The sequence below is a fragment of the Cetorhinus maximus genome, chromosome 18 (genome assembly GCF_964194155.1).
Source record: "Cetorhinus maximus chromosome 18, sCetMax3.hap1.1, whole genome shotgun sequence".
In the NCBI taxonomy this organism is placed as follows: Eukaryota; Metazoa; Chordata; class Chondrichthyes; order Lamniformes; family Cetorhinidae; genus Cetorhinus; species Cetorhinus maximus.
This window is the reverse complement of record NC_135896.1, coordinates 83,352,108-83,374,996: the sequence shown is the minus strand read 5'-3', so window position 1 is coordinate 83,374,996 and position 22,889 is coordinate 83,352,108. Positions and strand designations below refer to the sequence as shown.

Here is a 22,889-nt window from a genome sequence, read left to right as displayed (position 1 = left end):
CTTCAATCAATTTAAAGTCACAAAGATCATTGTTCATAGACAGTTCTTCAGGTTAACTAGAAGGTAACAATTTTTATTATACTTTAAGCAACTGCTTGTTCATTGTCTAACTCCTGTGCTCGGAGTTGTAATTTGCTGTTTTATGAGTATGTGTAAGGTAATCAAGTGCTATTAAGGCACAAATGTTGCATAAGATTTCAAATGTGATATCAGTTCTAGATTTGAAACTTTATATATAAAGACATGTGGATGCTGAAATCCTCATCCATTCCTTTATTACTTATAAACTTGACTATTCCAATATTCTCCTGGCCAACCACATATCCATCATTCTAAATAAACTTGAGCTCATCCAAAACTTTATTGCCCGTATCCTAACTTGCACCAAGTTCTGTTCTCCTATCATCACTGTGCTTGCTGACCTACATTGGCTCTTGGTCCAGTATTGACTCAATATTACAATTTTCATCCTTGTTTTCAAATCCCTCCATGGCCTCACCCTCCTCCCTACAGCCTTCCGAGATCTCGGCATGGCTCCAATTCCGTCAGCCTGTGCATCTCCAATTTTCATCACTCCACCATTAGTTGCCATACCTTCAACTGCCTAGGTCCTAAGTTTTGGAATTCCCTCCCTATACCTCTCTGCCTTTATTCCTCTCTTTCGTCCTTTAAGATGTTCACCAAAACCTACCTACTTGACCAAACTTTTGGTCATCTGTCCTAATGTCTCTAATTTGGTCTGGTTTTTGTTCGATTAAAGCTTCTGTGACCCACCTTGGGATGTTTTACGATGTTAAACGTGCTACATAAATGCAAATTGTTGTTGTTTTAATGCTTCCCTGCAGTAAAGGCTAAGGAGCAGATGCACTGCAGTGCTATCACTGGCAAAAGGCCAGTGTGGGGAGCTTACAGATGTATCATAAAACCATACACCATAGAAGGAGGTAATTTTGCCCCTAATGCCTGTATCAGCTCTTTGATGGAGTTAGTTCTACTGATCTGCTCTTTTCCCATAGTCCTGCAAATTTTCCCCCTTCAAGTTCTTTTTGAGGAAGGGGTTCCATTATAAATTTGGTCATAGCCATTTACAATGAAAATATGGTGATTTCAAATGGGAACGGAATTATGCCGATGAGCTCACTCCTGCCAGTTAACCCCACTGCACCTGAAAACTACACTTGACCTTGACACGATGTCCTGAAAAATTATCTAATAATAGCTTAAAGATCTTGAGATTGAATTTAGAGTCTATCCTGTACTCTTCATCACAAAACTGTTTTATGCTGTAAGTTGCTGGAAATTGAGCAGGTAACAGCGGGACAAAGACCAAAGGGCATCTGGGGTGTTGGTGAATGATGGGGCCAAAAGTCTAACTCCTTAACCAATGAGAATTAGAAGTAAACATAGAAGGACTGAGGAGGATGATTTAAAGTAGGCGAATACCACATCAAATCAGGTACAATGGAAAAGAAAAAAGAAGGAAGTACAAAACAAATTAAATTTGAGTTTCTTTCAATCTCCTAAAGCAACTCACTTGAAGGAATGAGAATCAACACTTTTAATTATTTACTTTCTGGGCTAGGGAGGTTAACTGGCTGTTATTAACAATTATTCTGTCATTAAAAGTACTGAAGTGCTGTTTTTGGCTGCAGTTGGATTCTTCAGTTGGAGTTTGGTGACTGAGGGAGTTCGGTGAGAAGGGAGGCGGTGCTCCTTTTCTTTTCTACCCTTCCTCAGAAAGAAGAGCGCTTCAGCCTTCGTAAGTAAGAACTGGTGAGTAAATTAGAAAAGTGTAATATTTTTAAACAAGTTGCTCTACTTGGATTTAACTGTAGCGCCAGGAATAAGGCAAATTTAGAGCCAACATAATAAAGTAATATAAATAAACCAAAGTAGAATAAAGTTATCATAAGGAAAGTAGAGTTAAGACATGGCAGGGCAGCTCAGTCGAGTGGAATGCGTCTCCTGTAATATGTGTGAAGTCATAGATGCTACCAGTGTCCTAGATGACCACATGTGCAGGAAGTGCTGTCAGCTGCAGAAACTTGAGCTCCGGGTTTCAGAGCTGGGTTTGCAGAGTCACTGTGGCGCATCTGCGAGGCTGAGAGCTATGTGGATAGCACATTCAGAGGGGTGGTCACACTGCAGCTTAAGGGCCTGGAGACAGAGAGGGAATGGGTGACCACCAGGCAGCCCAAGAGAAGTAGGCAGGTAGTGCGAGTCCCCTGGGGTCCCGCTCACAAATCGATTTTCTGTTTTGGAAGCTGGTGAGGGCATTGGTTCCTCAGAGGAGTGTAGTCAGAGCCAAGTTTGAGGCACCACAAGCGGCTCGGCTGTACAGGAGGGCAGAAGAAAGGAAGAGCTATTGTGATAGGGGATTCATTGATTCATTGGTTAGGGAAACAGACAGGTGTTTCTGTGGCCATGGACTTGGCTCCAGGATAGTATGTTGCCTCCCTGGTGCCAGGGTCAAGGATGTCACAGAGCGGCTGCAGGACATTCTTCTGGGGGAGGGTAATCAGCCAGAGGCCATAGTCTGCATTGGTACCATTGGCTTGGGTAGGAAGGGGGATTTGGTCCTGCAATCAGAATTTAGGGAGCTAGATAGAAAATTAGCAACCAGGACCTCAAATGTAGTAATCTCCGGATTACTCCCAGTGCCACGTGCCAGTGAGTACAGAAATAGGAGGATAAGGCAGATGAATGTGTGGCTGGAAAGATGGTGCAGGAGAGAGGGCTTTAGATTCCTGGGACACTGGGGCTGGCTCTCAGGGAGATGACGCCTGTACAAGCTGGACGGGGTGCACCTGAACAGAGACGGGACTGAGTTCCTTGCAGGCCGTTTTGCTGGTGCTGTTGGGAGGGCTTTAAACTAACTCAGCAGGGGTGTGGGAACCAAGAGAAAATATTAGAGAGGAATACCAGGGTGCATAAAATACTGGGAGGGACAGATAGCACTTGTATAGATAATAGTAAATTAAAAGGTAAAGCCAGAGCAAGGGAGAAAGTAATAAAATCTAAATCAGGGTTACGATGCATGTATATGAATGCAATAAGATTGGGGAGTTAAAGAGGCGCAGATTGCCATGTGGAAATATGATGTTGTGGCGATAACAGGGACTTGGCTTAAGGAAGGGCAGGACTGGGTGTTAAATATCCCCAGGTACAAGGTGTTCAGAAGAGATAGGTAAGGAAGGAAAGGAGGAGGGGTGGCGGTATTGGTTAAGGAGAGCATTGCAGTGCTGGAGAAAGAGGATGTCCCAGAGGGTTCAAGGACAGAATCGATTTGGCTAGAGCTAAGGAACAAAAAGGGTGCAATTACATTGCTCGGTGTAGTCCATAGACCGCCAACTAGTGAGAAGGACTTAGAGGAACAAATCTGCAGGGAAATTAAAGAGATGCAAGCATTATAGAGTAGTTATAATGGGGGACTTTAATTTCCCGAACGTAGACTGGGATAGTGGTAGTGTAAAGGGTGGAGAAGGGCAAAAGTTCCTAGATTGTGTTCAGGAGAATTTTCTACTGCAGTATGTGTTTAATCCAACAAGAAAAGATGCACTGTTGGACCTGGTTCTTGGAAATGAGGTGGGCCAAGTAGATCAAGTGTTAGTGGGAGAACATTTAGAAGACAGTGATCATTGTACTGTACGTTTTAGGATGATGATAGAAAAGGACGAAAGGCAATCCAGAGTAAAAATAATTAACTGGAAAAGAGCCGACTTCGATGGGGCAAGAATGGAGCTGGGCCAGATAGATTGGAATGAAAGATTGGCGGGAAAAAATGCAGCTGAACAATGGGCTACCTTCAAAAAGAATTGTTTCGGACACAGTCAAGGTATATTCCATCGAAAGAGAAAGGTAGGGCAAACACATCCAGAGCTCCCTGGATGAAAAAGGAGATTGAAATTAAGATAAAGAAGAAAAAGTGCACTTATGACAGGTGTCTGGTAGAAAATACAATTGAGAGCCAAGAGGAATATAGAAGGTTTAGAGGGGAGGTGAAAAAGCATTTTAGAGAAGTGAAGAGGGGTTATGAGAAAAGACTGGCAGCCAACATAAAGGGGAATCCCAAAGTCTTCTACAGGCACATAAATAGTAAAAGGGTGGGAAAAGGAAGAGTAGGGCTGATTAGGGACGTAAATATGAATTTGCACATGGATGAAGGGGCCATGGCTGAGGTAATAAATGAATGCTTTATGCATTGAACACTAATTAGATTATAATTGTATTGAAGCACCTCAGAGTGCAACATGATGTATGTTGATAACTCCAATACCATTGCACTGTCTGATTGGCTGTAATGACCATATTGAAATGATTGTAATATTCATTGATTGGATTGAAGTACCTCGTGATCCATGTGTAAAAGTTGAATCTGATTGCACTTTTTGTGATGGCGATTTAGAAATGTTTTGTAGTGTTCTTCCAGATATTCTTTGAATAAATATATTTTTCAAATAAATAAATAAATGCTTTGCATCTGTCTTTACCAAGGAGTTAGATGCTACCCAGGCCATGGTGACAGATGAGGAAACTCTGTCATTAGGAAGGTTCAAAATTGATGAGAAGAAAGTGTTAATAGACTGTTGGTACTTAAAGTTGACCAGGCACTGGGACTGGATGAGATGCATCCAAGGATATTGAAGGAAGTGAGAGTAGAAATTGCAGGGGCACTGGCCTTAATCTGTCAGTCTTCCCTAGACTTGGGGGTGGTGTCAGAGGAAAGGAGAATTGCAAACATTATGCCCTTGTTCAAAAACGTTCGTAAGGATAAGCCCAGCAATTGCAGACCAGTCAGTTTAACTTCAGTGGTGGGCATGATACCAGAAACAATTATTTGGGAAAGCATTAGTAGTCACATGGAAAAATATGGGTGGATAAGGAAGAGCCAGCATGGGTTTCTAAAGGAAATTGTGTTTAACTAACTTGCTGGAGTTTTTTTGAAGAGGTAACAGAAAAGATAGATGAGGGTAACACTGTTAATGTAGTGTACATGGACTTTCAAAAGGCATTTGACACAGTGCCACACAACAGACTTGTGAGAAAAGTTATTGCTCACGGAATAAAAGGGACAGTAGGAATGTGGATACAAAATTGGCTGAAAAATAGGAAGCAGAGAGTAATGGTCAATGGATATCTATCGGGCTGGAGGAAGGATTGTAATGGAGCTCCCCAGGGGTCGGTATTGGGATCCTTGCTTTTCCTGATATGTATTAATGATCTAGATCTTGGTGTGCAGGGAACAATTTAAAAGTTTGCGGATGATACAAAGCTTGGGAATGTTGTAAACTGCGAAGAGGACAGTGTAGAGCTTCAAGAGGACATAGACAAGTTGGTGGAGTGGGCAGATAGTTGGCAGGCAAAGTTCAAGGTGGAGAAGTGTGAGGTGGTGCATTTTGGTAGGAAGAACATGGACAGACAATATAAAATAAGGGGTGAAATTATGAAGGGGGTGAAGGAGCAGAAAGACTTAGGTGTATATGTGCATAGACCATTGAAGGCGGCAGGACAAGTGGAGAGAGCAGTTAATAAAGCATATAGCATCCTGGGGTTTATTAATAGGGGCACTGAGTGCAAGAGCAGGGAGGTTATGCTGAATTTATATAAGACACTCATAAGACCTCAGCTGGAATATTGTGTACAGTTCTGGGCGTTATATTATAGGAAGGAGGTGAACACATTGGAGGGAGTGCAGAAGAGGTTTACAAGAATGGTTCAGGGATGAGAAACTTCAGCTATGAGGATAGATTGGAGAGGTTGGGGTCGTTCTCCTTGGAGCAAAGAAGGCTAAGAGGAGATTTCAAAATCATGATGGGGCTGGACAGAGTAGACAGGGAGAAGCTGTTCTCACTCGTAAAAGGATCGAGAACAAGAGGGCACAGATTTAAAGTGATTTGCAAAAGAAGGAAATGTGACATGAGAAAAAATGTTTTCACACAACGAGTGGTTCGGGTCTGGAATGCACTGCCTGGAAGTGTGGTGGAGGCAGGTTCAATCAAGGCATTCAAGAGGGCATTAGATGATTATTTGAATAGAAACAATGTGCACGGGTACAGGGGAGAAGGCAGGGCAATGGCACTAGGTCATAATGCTCATCTGGAGAGCCGGTGCAGACACGATGGGCCGAATGACTTCCTTCTGTGCTGTAAAATTCTGTGGTTCTGTAGAAGGGTACTTAAGCTTCTAAGTACCAGACTGAACTTTCTGTGGTGAGTTTAATGGGCAATTGATGTGAAAACGTAGCAACTTCACGAAATTTGTAGGGAGGTTGAGGTCAAGATGCCAAAGCTAGTGGCAGGGTTGTGAAGTCATCACACTGTATGTTTATCCTAACACCAATGGAAAATGCACCAAATACATTATCATATAATATAAAGCACCTGTAACATCGTAAAACATCCCAAGGTGCTTCACAGGAGTGAATTTCACTCTGAATCAAAGAAGTAGACATTAGGACAGATCGAAGAGTTGGTTTTAAAGAACGTCTTAAAGAGGGAGGGAGAGGTAGACAGGCAATGAGGTTTAGGGAGGGAACTCCAGAGCTTCGGGATGAAACAGCTGAAGACACAGCCACCCATCATAGGGCAGTGGAAGTGAAGGATTTGCAAGAGGCCAGAATTGGAGAAGCATAGGGATCTCAGAGGTTTGTAAGGCTGGATGAGGTTACAGAGAGAGGGAGGAGTGAGGCCATGGAGGAATTTGAAGACAAGAATAACAAATTTAAATTGAGTCATTGGTGGACTGGGAGTGAATGTATCTCAGCAAGCCCAGGGATGATGGGTGAACAAGACTTGGTGTGAGTTAGGATCTGGACAGTAGAGTTTTGGGTGAGTTCAACATTGAACCTAGTGTGGCAGGTAAAAATGGTAATATAATGCCATACGGGCTTGATACATTCACTACTCATTACGTTTCATATTGCATAATTAGTTTACTTGCAATGCATTTATATGTCTTTCAACACTTTTACCTGAGGGGGCAACCTCTGGAACAGGGAAGAGAAATGGCAATTCCTCAAGTTGATGCAATGAATCATCTTCCATTGTCACTGGTTCAGTCTCTGTGTGGGCAACAAAAGCAGTTGAGTACAGAATATTCAGCAGCGTAATAGACCCATGGTGGAGGCAGAATCAATCATGGCCTTCAAACGTGAATTGGATAAGCACCTGAAGGGAAAAATTTGCAGGGCTATGGGGAAAGGACAGAGGAGTGGGACTAGCTAAATTGTAGTTGCAGAGAGCCAGTATGGACTTGATGGGCCAAATGGTCTCCTCTTGTGCTGCAACAATTCAATGATTCTATGCTTTATTAATAGAGTGTGGGATGGATCACACTTTTAGTAATGGAATCTATTTATTAATACACGGTGTATAGATTGGTCTCATTGTTAGTAATGGGATCTATCTGTTAATACACTGTTTGGATTGATCTCACTATTCTGAATAGAATCCATTTATTAATAGAATGTGTTGGATGGTCAGAATGTTACTAATGATATCTACTTATTAATGCAGGCTTGTGATGGCTTCCACCCTAATAGTAATGGAGCCTCATTATTATTACATTGATGCAGACAGTGAATCTGAGACATCTGCTGCTCAATGTCTGCTCCCAGAGCTGCCTTACTGATTAATTTACTGTAATGTACCAATTGCTTCAATGAAGTCATTAATTGTATCACAAAAGCTCCTTCAAAATTGCTGTTGGCACACGTTGGAATAAATAATTACCAAAGTCATGTTATGTTAAAGGAGCTTTCTGGGCAAAGCTCGTAAAAACCTTATTCATGAGTATTTTCTGGAGACGCAGCAAGTACTTGTGGTGAGTCCATTATAACTATAGGCAGGATCACGCCCAACCTGATTGGCCATCAGATAGTGCGCGATGACGTTGGGCGGGCGTCCTGACATCATCACGCACTCACACGATAATTCGGTCAGCGGGCACGCCTGCTGACAATTAAGAGTGCCCTTAATCAAATAATTGAAAGCAATTTTTCGCTGCCCATCCAACCTTATGGTTGGCAGGTGAGCAAATCGACCAGGTGGCCTTTGCTTTTTTTTATGAACCCTCATCCACGGGCAGGATAAGGTTTCCATCGGTAAGTTTTTTTAAAATTTAAAATTTTAGACATAATTTTTATTATGTTTCTGCTATTGTTACTGAGTTCTAAGGTGGGACAAGTTTTTAACATTTTTAAAATCTTCCTTTCTGATTGTACAATTCTTCAGCTCCCTGAGGCAGCTCTGCTCCTTCAGAGAGCTTTTGGTGCTCACTCCCCAGCACATGCTCAGACTTCTGCGCTCGTCCTCCTCCCGCCACCCACCCCCGCAGCGCTGAGCCTTTCACGCCGACTGGCCATTAATTGGCCAGCCAGCGTGATATCGCGGTCGGGGCCCGATCGCGGGTGACCGGCTGTTTCACAGACGCTCACGGGCCCGCCTGCCGTGCCTGCCCGACAAGCAGAAAATCCTGCCCTATATCTTGTGTAATGTTGCCGCAGGTTTTACTATTCCATTGGTTCAAGATGGTGAGAATGAGTCCAAAGTAAGCACTGTGATCACTGGAGTTCTATAGTATCATGAAATATAATGTAACAAGATGCTTATGGCAGGCATTAATCCCAAGGCCCTACTTTTGCCCTGTGCAATACCTTTCCAGCAACACACTAGCCCCTCGGTGCACAGCGCACTTAATGCTTTAGAAGTCCAACCTGCTTCCACCCCAAAATAATCAAGTGCTGACTCCAAAGATAGTGTTCAGCCGGCCCCTTTGCTGATATAGAGCCACCTTACCAAAATCGAAAATTTCCATTCCTGCAATATTCCTGAAATTGGAATGTGAGTGTGGTGATGGGGATATCAGATAAAGACATTAACAGAGAAATAGATAGGTAGGTAGACAGGGAGAGAGAGCTAGGTAGAGCGAGAGAGAGAGGAAGAGACAACAGATATGCAGGCAGGAAGAGAGATGGGGATAGGAAAAAGGGAGATAGAAACAGGGAGAGAAAGACAGAGAAAAAGAGAGAGAGAGAGAGAAGGAGAAAGGGAGAGAGAGAGGCAGAGAGCAAGAGAGAGAGTCAAAGAGAGAGAGAGAAACTGAGGCAAAAGGGAGAGAGAAAAAACTGAGACAGTTAGAGACGGAATAGTGGTAAAGATGAGCAACAATATAAATAGAGAGGACAGGAAATAGAGAAATAAATGGAATGAGATGCTGACAGAGAGACAGAGTGTGAGGTAGCTGGAAGAAAAGAAAAGCTCGGAGAGAGGAGCCAAAGGAAAAAAAATGAAACAGGAGAAGCAAAAGAGTCCTTTAAAGGCCATGTCTTTCCAATTATGATGAAGGTTCCTTCCAAAGCCTCAAAGAATCAGAACAGGAGACAAAGAAGTGGCATAAAAACAGAAAATGATGAAAATATTCAGCAGGCAGCACCAACACTGACCAAGCTGGCCGAGTCCTAAAGGACGCAGCTGCTAGACTGTGTCTGTGCTAGACTGGCGAGGGAACCAACAAGATGGAAAAACAAAGTTGACCTCATCCTCACCAACCTACCTGCCGGAGATGCATCTGTTCATGACAGTATCGGTAGGAGTAACCACCGCACAGTCCTTGTGGAGATGAAGTCCCGTCTTCACACTGAGGATACTCTCCATTGTGTAGTGTGGCACTACCACCATGCTATATGGGATAGATTTTAAACAGATCTAGCAACTCAAGACTAGGGAACCATGAGGTGCTATGGGCCATCAGCAGTCGCAGAATTGTACTCAAATGCAATCTGTAACCTCATGGCCTGGCATATCCCCCACTCTACCATTACCATCAAGCCAGGATCAACTGGTTCAATGAAGAGTGCAGGAGGGAATGCCAGGAGCTGGAAAAAGCATACCTAAAATGAGGTGTCAACCTGGTGAAGCTACAACGCAGGACTACTTGCATGTCAAACAGCATAAGCAGCAAATGATAGACAGAGCTAAACAATCCCACAACCAACAGATCTAAATCTGCAGCCGTGCCACATCGAGTTGTGAATGGTGGTGGACAATTAAACACTCACTGGAGGAGGAGGCTCCACAAATATCCCCAATGATGAGAGAGCCCAGCACATCAGTGCAAAAGATAAGGCTGAAGCATTTGCAACCATCTTCAGCCACAAGTGTCGAGTAGATGATCGATGTCAGCCTTGTCCGGAGAGCCCCAGCATCATAGTAGCCAGTCTTCCACTGGCTGAAGGCACTGGATACTGCAAAGACTATGAGCCCTGACAATAATCTGGCAATAGTACTGAAGACTTCTGCTCCAGAACTTGCCACTCCACTAGCCAAGCCTCTCCAGTACAGCTATAACACTGGCATCTATCCAGCAATGTGGAAAATTGGCCAGGTATGTCCTGTACACAAAAAGCAGGACAAATCCAACCCAGCCAATTACCAGAAGGGGTCATAAACAGTGCTATCAAGCAGCACTTGCTTAGCAATAACCTGCTCACTGACGCTCAGTTTGGGTTCTGCCAGGGTCACTCAGCTCCTGATCTCATTACAGCCTTGGTTCAAACATGGACAAAAGAGCTAAACTCCCGAGGTGAGGCGAGAGTCACTGGCCGTGACATCAATGTAGTATTTGACTGAGTGTGGCATCAGGGAGCCCAAGTAAAACTGAAGTCAATGGGAATCGGGGGAAAAACTCTCCGCTGGTTGCAGTCATACCAAGCACATAGGAAGATGGTTGTGATTGTTGGAGGTCAATCATCTCAGTTCCAGGACATCACTGCAGGAGTTCCTCGAGGTATTGTCTGAGGGCCAACCATCTTCAGCTGCTTCATCAATGACCTTCCTTCCATCATAAGGTTAGAAGTGGGGATGTTCACTGATGGTTGCACAATGTTCAGCACCATTCGCGATTCCTCAGATACTGAAGCAGTCCATGTCCAAATGCAGCAAGACCCGGACAATATCCGGGCTTAAGCTGACAAATAGCAAGTATTATTCGTGTCACACAAGTGCCAGGCAATGACCATCTCCAACAAGAAGGAATCTAACCATCATCCCTTGACATTCAATGGCATTACCATCACTGAATCCCCATAATCAACTGGGAGGTACCATTGACCAGAAACTGAACTGGACTAGCCATATAAATACTGTGGCTACAAGAGCAGGCCAGAGGCTGGGAATTCTGTGGCCAGTAACTCACCTGCTGACTCCCCAGAGCGGCCACCACCTACAAGGCACAGGTCAGGAGTGTGATGCAATACTTCCCACTTGCCTGGATGAGTGCAGCTCCAACAATACTCAAGAAGCTGGACACCATCCAGGACAATTCAGCCCGTTTGATTGGCACCCCATCCACAAAATTCACTCCCTCCACCACCGACACACAGTAGCAGCAGTGTGTACCATCTACCAGATGCACTGCAGCAATTCACGAAGGCTCCTTAGACAGCATCTTCCAAACCCATGACCATTACCACCTAAAAGGACAAGGGCAGCAAATACATGGGAACACCACCACCTGGAAGTTCCCCTCCAAGCCACGCACCATCCTGACTTGGAAATATATTGCCATTCCTTCACTGTCGCTGGGGCAAAATTCTGGAACTCCCTCCCTAACAGCACTGTGGGTGTACCAACACCACAGGGACTGCAGCAGTTCAAGAAGGCAGCTCACCGCCACCTTCTCAAGGGGAATTAGGAATGGGCAATAAATGCTGGCCCAGCCAGCGATTCCCACATTCCGTAAATGAATTAAAAAAAGGTCAGACATGACCAGAAATGTTGGGCGGCCTTTTCTGGCCCTGACACTGGTGAGCATAGTCACGGGAAGGATGGGTAAATTTGGAGGGCTATTGACTTTTAACGGCTCTCCAAATTTTCCCGTCCCGCCTGTGATGATGCCCGTCGGTGTCAGGGCTGGAAAAATCCTGTCCGGTAACTCAGCTTCTCACTGTACAGATACTGCCTGACCTGCAGAATGTTTCCAGCATATTCTGTTTTCAATTTCTGATTTCCAGCATCCGCAGTATTTTACTCGTGTTATCTGAAAAGTGAAGGCCTGGTTCATCGCTTTTATTCAGGTGCTGCTGGGCCAACAGCATTAACAAAATGCATGAACAGCATTTTCTGTATTTACTTCTGATTGTCAGCATTTGAACTTCTTTTTAATTGGTACTGTTTGTCTTACCTTGTCAAATTCTGAGCTCCCTGTGGCCGACCAAATTATGCACCAACCCACACACCCCAACCCCACAACAACTTCAAATTCTCACCCTTACCTTTCATTTCTTGCCCTGTTTCAGTCAAATTTAATGCATACTTCAGAAACAGCATTTCACCTTCCTCCTGGGTACTTTACAACCTTCCGTTAATGAGATATTATTAGGTGTTGTGTGAAAACAGTTTGACGTGTGACACACTCAATAACCCTGTTGTCCATCTCACATAGAAGCATTACAGCCAGCTAGAGGGAAGTCTTTCACTACATCATCTTGGGCTGGATTTGATTGTGGGTCCCAAAAATGAAAGGTCCATTTAACCGGTCATACCAGCCAGTTTCCCACTGGTATAGTCTATACGCTTCTGATGCTGATATGAAATGGAAGCTGTGAGATTGTGTTACCTCAATGACAGACTGTAGATATCCTAATGAAGTTTCCCAAAGTTACCATCAAAGAGTCCACACGTAGCCTGTCAACTTGCCCGTTCACTTCGGTACATCCTCATTGGTTCTGTCATCACTTACCCTCAGCAGCAATCCCTTGTGGGAGATCTGTGTCCAATTGGTTCAATGCTTGAAGGTGCGTCTGCCCCGCTGCTGCAGATCCCTCATTGAGATGGCTTCCAAAGCTCGACACTGTAAAGGGAAGAGAACAACTGTGTGAGACTGTGGGAGTATGCCAAACTCTTTCACCCATATGTCCTCAGTAGCATTTAATGAATCAAAGAATGATATATCACAGAGTACGGAAGGCAGTGCACTCCGACTGAACTGTTTTAGGTATTTCAGATAACAGACATTCAGGGACAAATAGAAGAGTGGGAATGATATTTTATGTTGGAATGGCACGCATTCAATTCTAGAATCAGGACACAAATCCAAGCCTAGTTGCAACGGATCGGTCACTGGGATTGGATAATAGCACTTGTTACATTATTTCTTTCTTGCCTGTTGGCTTAAGTGCTTACTTGGAAGAGACTTTGAACAAGGAAATTTGATGTACTGTATATGCCACTCTCATTCTACCCGACCAATTCCTAATGCCTCTCCCAAATTGGATGCCTAAATTATCAATGTTCTGCCTCCCTCTTCCTGCCTGATTGCCAATGCATTACATCCTTCTTCCTAGCTAATTCCCAATGTTCCACCTCCATCTCCCTGTCTGAATCCCAATGTTCCACCTCCCTCTTCTTGCCTGAATCCCAATGTTCCACCTCTCTCTTCCTGCCTGAATCTCAAAGTTCCATCTCCCTCTTCCTAGCTAATTCCCAATGTTACACCTCCCTCTTCCTAGCTAATTCCCAATGTTACACCTCCCTCTTCCTAGCTAATTCCCAATGTTACACCTCCCTCTTCCTAGCTAATTCCCAATGTTACACCTCCCTCTTCCTAGCTAATTCCCAATGTTACACCTCCCTCTTCCTAGCTAATTCCCAATGTTACACCTCCCTCTTCCTAGCTAATTCCCAATGTTTCACTTCCCTCTTCGTGTCTGATTTCCAATGTGTCACCTCCCTCTTCCTAGCTAATTCCCAATCCTCTACCTCCTCTCCCTGTCTGAATCCCAATGAGCTACCTCCCTCCTCTGCTAATTTTAATGTTCCACAGAGTCGGCCATGGCTCAGTGGTAGAGTTCTCCCCTCTGAGGTTTTGGGTTCAAGATCCACCTTAGATACTTGAGCACATAATCCAGAGTGACATTTCAGTGAATTAGTGAAGGTGTACTGCACTGTCAGAGGTACCATCTTTCGCATGAGATGTTAAACTGAGGTCCTATCTGCTCTCTCAGGATGTAAAAGATCCTATGGTACAATTTCAAACCGAAGATCAGTTCTCCCTGGGTTATCTGTCAACCATTTGAACAGATCACCTGGTTGTTATCACACTGCTGAGGAACATTGTGGTGAACAAATTGGCTGTCGCGTTCCAACAGTGACTAATTGGCTGTAAAATTTTTTTGGATGTCCCAAGGCCATGAATGCTTAGAAGATACACCGTACATCTTTGTTTCCCCGCTAAACAAACTGCATTAAAGGCACGGTATAAATGAAACAAAGCATTCCAAGACACCTTTATTAAAGTATTATTAAACAGAACTTTTGCATTGAGTCTCATAAGGAGTTATTAAGACAGGTGATCAAAAGCTTGGTCATAGAGGTAGGTTCAAAGGAGCATCTTAAAGGAAGGGAGAGGAAAATAGAGTGTCAGAGAGGTTTACTGAGGGAATTCCAGAGCTGAGAACCATTGCTGCCAAAGTGCTATCCATTGCTATCAGAGTGATGAACATCATAGGGGAAATTTCACGTTTATGCACCTGAGATTATTTCCAGATGGGATGTTGGATATGTCTAGGAATTCTGACAGGCCTGTGTCCCCCTCCACTTTCAATGTAACTACAATTCTTCTCATGACACACCACAGGCCATGAAAGAAAGCTTTTTACTGCTGTAGAGCTGTACACTTTTCACAATATCCAGACCAATACATTCAATATGTCAAGGCAACAAGACAGTGAGTGGCAAGGTTCAGGGTTGAGAGATACATGAAAGATAGGTCCACCTCTGCAGACAATGTGTGAGTTTGCCTGGGTAGCCGACTTCTTTCAGACATCAATCTCAGCAAAAGCCACTAAGAATGGTAGAAGATGGAGGCCTCACAAATTCTCTGTACATTGGAGGCTTGTGAAGTAACTGATGCTCCAACTTCAATTGGGCCACCTTAAAAACTGGCTGAAGAAAAACAATTTCAATGTTCAGCTCAGGACCTCATCTTTATGGGTCTAGCTTTTCTTATTCAGAGAGGAAAGGCAATGCCGTCAGTGCATAGCCTCTTCATCAAACATCTTCATTATGTTGGTAAGATGCCTTGGTAAAAGCCCCTTCAATATATATTGGCTCACTGTCATCTCTCCAAGGGGTCTCCCGCCAGCTTTCCCATGGAATAGTTTCGTACTCATAGTCCCACGAGACCTAGACAGAACCTTGGCCCAGGCAGAACTATTCAAAGAACTGAAGGACTTTTACAACTCACTAGTTGGGTCACGTAATTAACAGTCCACAGTAGTAAGCGCTGCCCATTGAGCCAAAGACTGGCTCAAAACCACCACCCCCACCCCCCATGTGATTCCCGTAAGCTTCCTTCAGCTTGGCAACGCGGGCAATGCCACTTTCTTTCCATGCTGCCGCTATCTCTCCGAGCCTCAAACAAGGGCACCAGACATTTATTCAGCCTCACTGCCAAGTTTGGGAGGGCGAATTGGTGGTGGTGGGAGGGGGAAGTAAGGAGATGGAACTTTACAGCCCATTGTTTTTGCTCAATGTCCATTATTAAGAGTCCATCACCACCGCCCCCCCACCCCCACAACAACCCCTCACCCAGAATTTAATACAGCTATTGAACCCTTATTGGACATGCAAGTTCCAATTCTTAGCAGCAAATTCCTTCTCTGCTGAGGCCACATTTTACCTTGGTGCTTTCAAGATTGATTAATGCAGACCCTAGTAATGGTACAATCAGTATTCGTAACAGGGAAGTGTTTTGTGGTTGCCTATTGAGTACACTCTGCATGCAGTTGCATAAATCCTTAACAGAGTGAGAGGGATAGAGAGAAAGAGAGTCAGGGTTGGTGGGGGTGGAGGGGGGGGGGGGTGGCGGGGAGGGGCGGTGGGGGTTGTGGCGGGGAGAGTTAAGGGGTGGAAGAGAAAGAGCCTTTTGTTGAGGCTCCTTTTGATAAATGACAGAATGATGAATTAACCTCATCAAACACAACAAAAGCAAAGGGCTGACATTAAGCCGGCCTCACTCACCCATCTCTCAGTTCATTAAATCTATCATATTATTTCTGTTTCCCCAATCTTAGAATACATTTTAAGGGAGGCAGAGGCAGGGAGAATTCTTTTTTTAAAAAAGCATTGTGAGACATAGACATATGCCATTGAATAAAAGATCTGCAAGAAAACCTGTCCCCAGCTTTGAGAATTCCTAAGTAAAGTAAAGAAATCCAGCTGGATCAAGCCCAGGTCTTTGTGTGTAGGTTGATTCACGTTTCCTAAGAGGTTGGATAATCATATTGGAACGAGACTACAGTTATCCCTCCCAAACAATGCAAACAGGAAGCTTGGGGCCTTTTGTGTGTATTTCAGGAATCCAGGCTAAGGTTTCCATCTACACCCTAATAACAGCATTTCTCTCCTGATCACTTCCATTTTCTTCATGCTATTGCCAGCCCAGGCATTTGCGCAAGAAACCAATCAGCATTAGTCAAAATCACGGTGACATTTAGTTTCTCAATGTCCAGGCACAGTGCAAGTGATCTGTCTCGAGATGTTTGTTTTAATTCCCGCAAAATTCCTACAGCAGTTGAAGAGAAAAGAAAGACTTGCATTTATATAGTGCTTTTTGCATCAGGTTTCCAACTCGGTTTTGAAGTATTCCTAGAAGTCCATCTCTTATCTCCAAACACCTTGCTCGATCACAAGGCCTTTCACCATCTCAGGATGTCCCAAAGCACTTCTCAGAAAATGAAATGCTTTTGAAGTGTAGTCACTGTTATAAAGTCGGAAATGCAGCAGCCAATTTGCACACAGCAAGCTTCGCAAACAACAATGTGATAATGACCTATTCATCTGTTTTAGTGATGTTGGTCAGGAAATTAAGGTTGGCCAGGACACTGGGGAGAACACTTTCCTCTTCAAGATAGGACAATGGGATCTTTTACATCCACCTGGAAGGACAGACAAAGCCTTGGTTCAACATCCCGCCTGAAAATACAACATTCCCTTGCCAGTCAGGATTAGGTGCTAAAGTGAAATTTGAACCCATGACCCTCCAAGTTCAGAGGCAAGAGTGCTACACATGAATCCATAGCTGACACCTGACTGACAAAGAACACTGTATAACATGGAGCTATTGTACTTGGGACAAGAATGCAATTTGTCGTATGCATGTTAAACCAGTTTTTGAATTGGCTGTCCAATTTTCCTTTCCAATCCAAATAAAAGTTGGGCAGTTTTGGCAATGCCAGTTCATCACTCAGGTAGCAAACTGAAAAATAGAACAGATAGAAAGAGATAGGAGGGGATAGAAATTAAGATAAAGAAGAAAAGGTGCGCTTATGACAGGTGTCAGGTAGAAAATACAATTGAGAACCAAGAGGAATACAGAGAGTTCAGAAGGAAGGTGAAAAAGCATATTAGAGAAGCAAAGAGGGATTATGAGAAAAGACTGGCAGCCAACATAAAGGGGAATCCCAAAGTCTTCTATGAGCATGTAAATAGTAAAAGGGTGGTAAAAGTAGGAGTAGGGCCGACTAGGGACCTGAAAGGGAATTTACACATGGACGAAGGGGCCATGGCTGAGAGATTAAATGAATACTTTGCATGCCTCTTTACCAAGGAGCTAGATGCTACCCAAGCCATGATGAGCGACGAGGAAACTCCGGCACCAGAAGAGTTCAAAATTGATAAGGAGGAAGTGTTGAATAGACTGTCAGTGCTTAAAGTTGACAAGGCACTGGGACCGGATGAGATGCATCCAAGGGTATTGAAGGAAGTGAGAGTAGAAATTGCAGGGGCACTGGCCATAATCTTTCAGTCTTCCCTAGACTTGGGGGTGGTGCCAGAGGACTGGAGAACTGCAAACATTACGTCCTTGTTCAAAAAAGGTTGTAAGGATGAGCCCAGCATTTACAGGCCAGTCAGTTTAACTTCAGTGGTGGGCAAGATTCTAGAAACAATTATTGGGAATAGAGTTAGTAGTCACATGGAAAAATATGGGTTGATAAGGAAGAGCCAGCATGGATTTCTAAAGAGGAAATCGTGGTTAACTAACTTGCTAGAGTTTTTTGAAGAGTAACAGAAAAGGTCGATGAGGGTAATGCTGTTAATGTGGTGTACATGGACTTTCAAAAGGCATTTGATACAGTGCCACACAACAGACTTGTGAGAAAAGGTATTGCTCATGGAATAAAAGGGACAATAGCAATGTGGGTACAAAATTGGCTGAAAAATAGGAAGCAGAGAGTAATGGTCAATGGATATTTTTCAGGCTGGAAGAAAGTTTGTAGTGGAATTCCCCAGGGGTTGGTATTGGGACCCTTGCTTTTCCTTATATATATTAATGATCTAGATCTTGGTGTGCAGGGGACAATTTAAAAGTTTGTGGATGATACAAAGCTTGGGCATGTTGTAAACTGTGAGGAGGATGGTGTGGAACTTCAAGAGGACATAGACAAATTGGTGGGGTGGGCAGATAGGTGGCAGATGAATTTCAATGTGGAGAAGTGTGAGGTGATGCGTTTTGGTAGCAAGAACATGGTGGACAGACAATATGAAATAAGAGCTGAAATTTTGAAGGGGGTGTGGGAGCAGAAAGACTTGGGTGTATATGTGCATAGATCATTGAAGGTGGCTGGACAGTTGGAGAGAGCAATTAATAAAGCATATAGTATTCTTGGATTTATTAATAGGGGCATAGAGCTCAACAGCAGGGAGGTTATGCTGAATTTATATAAGATATTCATGAGACCTCAGCTGGAGTATTGTGTACAGTTCTGGGCACCATACTATAGGGAGGATGTGAAACATTGGAGAGAGTGCAGAAGAGGTTTACGAGAATGGTTCCAGGGGTGAGAAACTTCAGCTATGAGGATAGATTGGAGAGGTTGGGACTGTTCTCCTTGGAGAGAAGAAGGCTAAGAGGAGATTTGATAGAGATGTTCAAAATCATGAGGGGGCTGAACAGAGTAGATAGGGAAAATGTTCCTGCTCATAAAAGGATCAAGAACGAGAGAGCACAGATTTGAAGCGATTTGGAAAAAGAAACAAATGTGGTGTGAGAAAAAGCTTTTTCACACAACGAGTGGTTCGGGTCTAGAATGCACCACCTGGAAGTGTGGTGGAGGGAATTTCAGTCGAGGCATTCAAGAGGGCATTAGATGATTATTTGAATAGAAACAGTATGCAGTGGTACAGGGAAAAGGCAGGGCAACATCGCCAGCTCATAATGCTCATTTGGAGAGGCTGTCCAGAAATGATGGGCTGAATGGCCTCCTTCTGTGCTGTTAAAATTTGTGATTCTCATGGTGCTGCACTGAGTCACGCTGATCCCCGGTTTGATGCTTGACCTTTTATTGTAATGAAGATACCGAATTTGCTCATCCCCAAGATTCTTGCTTCCATTACTGGGCTCTGCCTTGAGCTGCCTCCATTCTAAGATCTGGAATTATTTTTCTAAACCACTCTACCTCTCTCTCTCTTCCTCTAAGATGCTTCTTCAAAACTACCTCTTTGCAAAGCTTTTTTTTTGCCACCTGTCCTGATATTGGCTCGGTGTCAAATTTTGTTTGATAATCATTCCTGTGAAGCCTCTTAGGATGTTTTATTACACCAAAGGCACTCGCAGGGGGAGATGGTGGTAACATCACTGGACTAGTAATCCCTGGCTAATGCTCTGGTGACGTGGGTTCAAATCCCACTATGGCAACTGATGGAATTTAAATTCAATAAATAAATCTGGAACATAAAGCTAGTCTCCATAATGGTGACCATGAAGCTACCACTGATTGTTGTAAAAAACCTATCTTGTTCACCAATGTCCTTCAGGGAAGGAAATCTGCCAACCTTGCCTGGGTCTAGCCTACATGTGATTCCAGACCCACAGCAATGCGGCTGACTCTAGTGGACTAGCAAGCTACTCAGTTCAAGGGCAATTAGGGATGGGCAACAAATGCTGGCCTTGGCAGCAATGCCCACATCCTGTGAAAGAACAAAGAAAAATATATATAAATGCAAGCTTCTGTTGTTGGCCCTAGTTGGGATGATGGTTTGAGTGGAAATTAAGAAGGATAAATAAACTGCAGTTTGGCTTAGTGCTATCTAGTGATGTTTATGAGAAGTGTGCATCATGGACTGCAGGGTCAGGCTTACTAATGATGCCCCATGGGTGTGGACACTGACCATCCAGACTCATAACTGGAGAACAGCTGCTTCAGTTTGGTAGGGGAGAGCAGCCTGAACCAGTCTAACTGTCCAGCAATCATTGTGAGGAGAAGGTTGGAGGGAGCAAGAAAAGCTTTCGTGGACACTTTTCCATAAAGATGGGTCTCCTTGAAACCTGAAGGAAAACTATTGTAATTACTTGAATACAGGCCACGGTTTTTAATTGCTTAATAAAAAGTGATTTCAGCTCAGAATGCAAACTATTAATTCTTATATTTTTGCTGGATAGGATGTTTCTAAGCAAGATACTTGGTAATGGCCAATAAACCTTGAGTACAACAATATATATATAGCACCTTTACTGCAATAAAACATCCCAAGGTGCTTCAGGCGAACTTTATGAAGTAAAATTAGACACAGAACCAAATAAGGTCATATTAAGGCAGCCAGACAAAAGCTTGGTCAAGGAAATCAGTTTTAAGGCATTTTAAGGAGGAAAGTGAGGTAGCGAGGTGCAGAGGAGTAGGGAGGGTAGGAGCTCAGGACAGCTGCATCATTGCTACAAATGGCGGAGTGATTACAATCAGGGTTGCTCAGGGGGCCAGAATTACAGAAACGCAGAGATCTCACAGGGTCATGGGACTGGAGGGGGTTACAGAGCCAGGCAGCAGTGAGGTCCAGAGGGATTTAAAAACAAGGATGAGAGTTTTAAAATACAAGACAGTCCCAAAAAGAAGATCATGGATACCAGACTGAAAGGTATGTCCAGGGTTTTTAGTCAGGGAGGGATCGGGGACCCTGGTATGGGAGGGGTGAGGGGGTCAGGTTGGAGAGGCTGGGGAATGCACAAAGGAGGAGCACCATCTTGTTGGCGGTTGCCCCTGATGGGCACAGGGGAACCCCCAAAGTAGGTACCTCCCTTTTTTTCCTGCCTTTTACCCCGTGTTGGGAAAGTAGTGAGCTGGCCATTTTCCCTCCACCTTCTCCCACCCATTGTATTATTGCGGTGGAGGTGGAAAGAGGCCCTAGAAAATGGCCTTTAACTGGCAACTTAAGGGACTCAACAGGCTTAAGGGCAGGCAGACTGGCTGACATTTTACCCGCCCTCCATAATATGAGGAGCAGCTTGGGGTGAGCGGGGTGATGGTAGGCTAGCCACCCATTTTATTTTGGGTTACCCCCCGCCAACCCCAAGCCTTCACATACACCGGTGGGGGCCCTGGGGGTGGGGGGGGAGGGCTGTAAAATTCCCCCCAATGATTCTGAGCAGGAGTGTCTCAAGGCAGTGACATTTCCTGCTAACTGAGACAATTTGGGATTCTCTTGGTATCCTTGGCATGGGCGAGTCAGGGTGAAAGTCAGGTACATTCAGAGTGAGGGTTAACTCAGGAGGGAGGAGTCAGAGTGAGAGCCAATCTCAGGACGGAGGAGTCAGAGTGAGGGTCAGTCCCTCAACAGATGACAGTCAGAGTGAGGGTCAGTCCTGAGACAAGGATAATCAGAGTGAAGGTTTATTCGTTCACGGGATGTGAGCATTGTTGACAAGGATCCCCATCTCTAATTGTCCTCAAAAAGGTCGTGGTGAGCCACCGTCTTGAACTGCTGCAATCCATGTGGTGTCAATATACCCACAGTGCTTTTAACTGCCATGGTTTGATACAACTGAGTGGCTTGCTAGGCCATTTCAGAGGGAAGTTAAGGGTTAACCACATTACTGTGGGTCTGAAGTCACATGTAGGCTAGAAAGGATGGCAGATTCACCACCCCCCCCCCCCCCCGCCCCCAACCCCACACCACCCCCCGAAGGACATTAGGTCAATCCTGAGACACTGGGGGGCAAAATGGAGGTCAATCTGGAATGGGGGTGTCAAAGTGAGGGGATGTTCTGAGAAAGGAGGAGCCAGGGTAACAGGCAAGTCTAGTAATTGGGGATTCGGAGTGACTTACTGTCCTTGGGACAGAGTTAGGACACAGGTTGGACCTGGTTGGTACGCATGTCAAACAGCCCAAGACCCAGTAAGAAACCAACCTAATCAAACCTTCATGAAAAATGCCCTCTCCCCTGGTTGAAATGAAAACATTAAAATAATTGATGTTAAAAAGATGTGATCTTGCGCCTTGTGTGCCGTATCACTGAGCACAATTCAGTACGAAGGCCAGTGATAAAGTGAAACATCACCAAGATCAATAAGGATCAGTTCTCTCCCAGAGAAATGCACCAAACTCAGCACAGTTGTGCACAGCATCAATCCCCGCACCCCTTTTACATGACAATATCTTGTTAACTGACTTGAACTGTTTTCACCTTTTTATTTCCACCTGAGACTTTCAACATTAACAACAGTCCAGACACAAAATACTGTGGATGCGGGAAATCTAAAATAACAACAGAAAATGATGGAAATACTCAGCAAATCTTACAGCATCTGTGGAGGTAGAAACAGAATTAACGTTGCCAGTCTGTGACCTTTCATCAGAACAGGGGGGAGTTAGAAATGTGATAGGTTTAGGAGTGGAGGGTGGGAAAGGATAAAGTGTGATAGGGTAATGGGCAAGGAGAGATTAAAGAACAAAAGGTGATAATGGAACAAGTAAAGAAACAAAGGTTGTGCCTTAAGGACGTGTGAAAGAGCGCAGCAATCACCCTGAGGCACAGAGCTCAGGGAGATCGTATGGATATTAAAATAATTAAAGAATTGATTTAAAAATTTATTTAAACATACCCCCCTCATGTGACTG

The 22,889-nt window shown here is 44.1% G+C and overlaps 1 protein-coding gene across 6 annotated transcripts in view; it reads right to left on the bottom strand.

Moving 5' to 3' along the window:
* Positions 1-22,889, bottom strand: part of ltk (leukocyte receptor tyrosine kinase) — a 213,470-nt gene that overhangs the window by 99,126 nt on the left and 91,455 nt on the right. For all 6 annotated transcript variants that reach the window (XM_078563097.1, XM_078563094.1, XM_078563098.1 and 3 more), the window contains 2 exons: positions 12,739-12,849; positions 6,971-7,060 (listed from right to left, as the gene is read on the bottom strand). In XM_078563097.1, coding sequence (XP_078419223.1) covers positions 6,971-7,043 — 73 coding nt within the window. In that variant the 5' untranslated portion in view covers positions 7,044-7,060; positions 12,739-12,849. The remainder of the gene's footprint in view (positions 1-6,970; positions 7,061-12,738; positions 12,850-22,889) is intronic.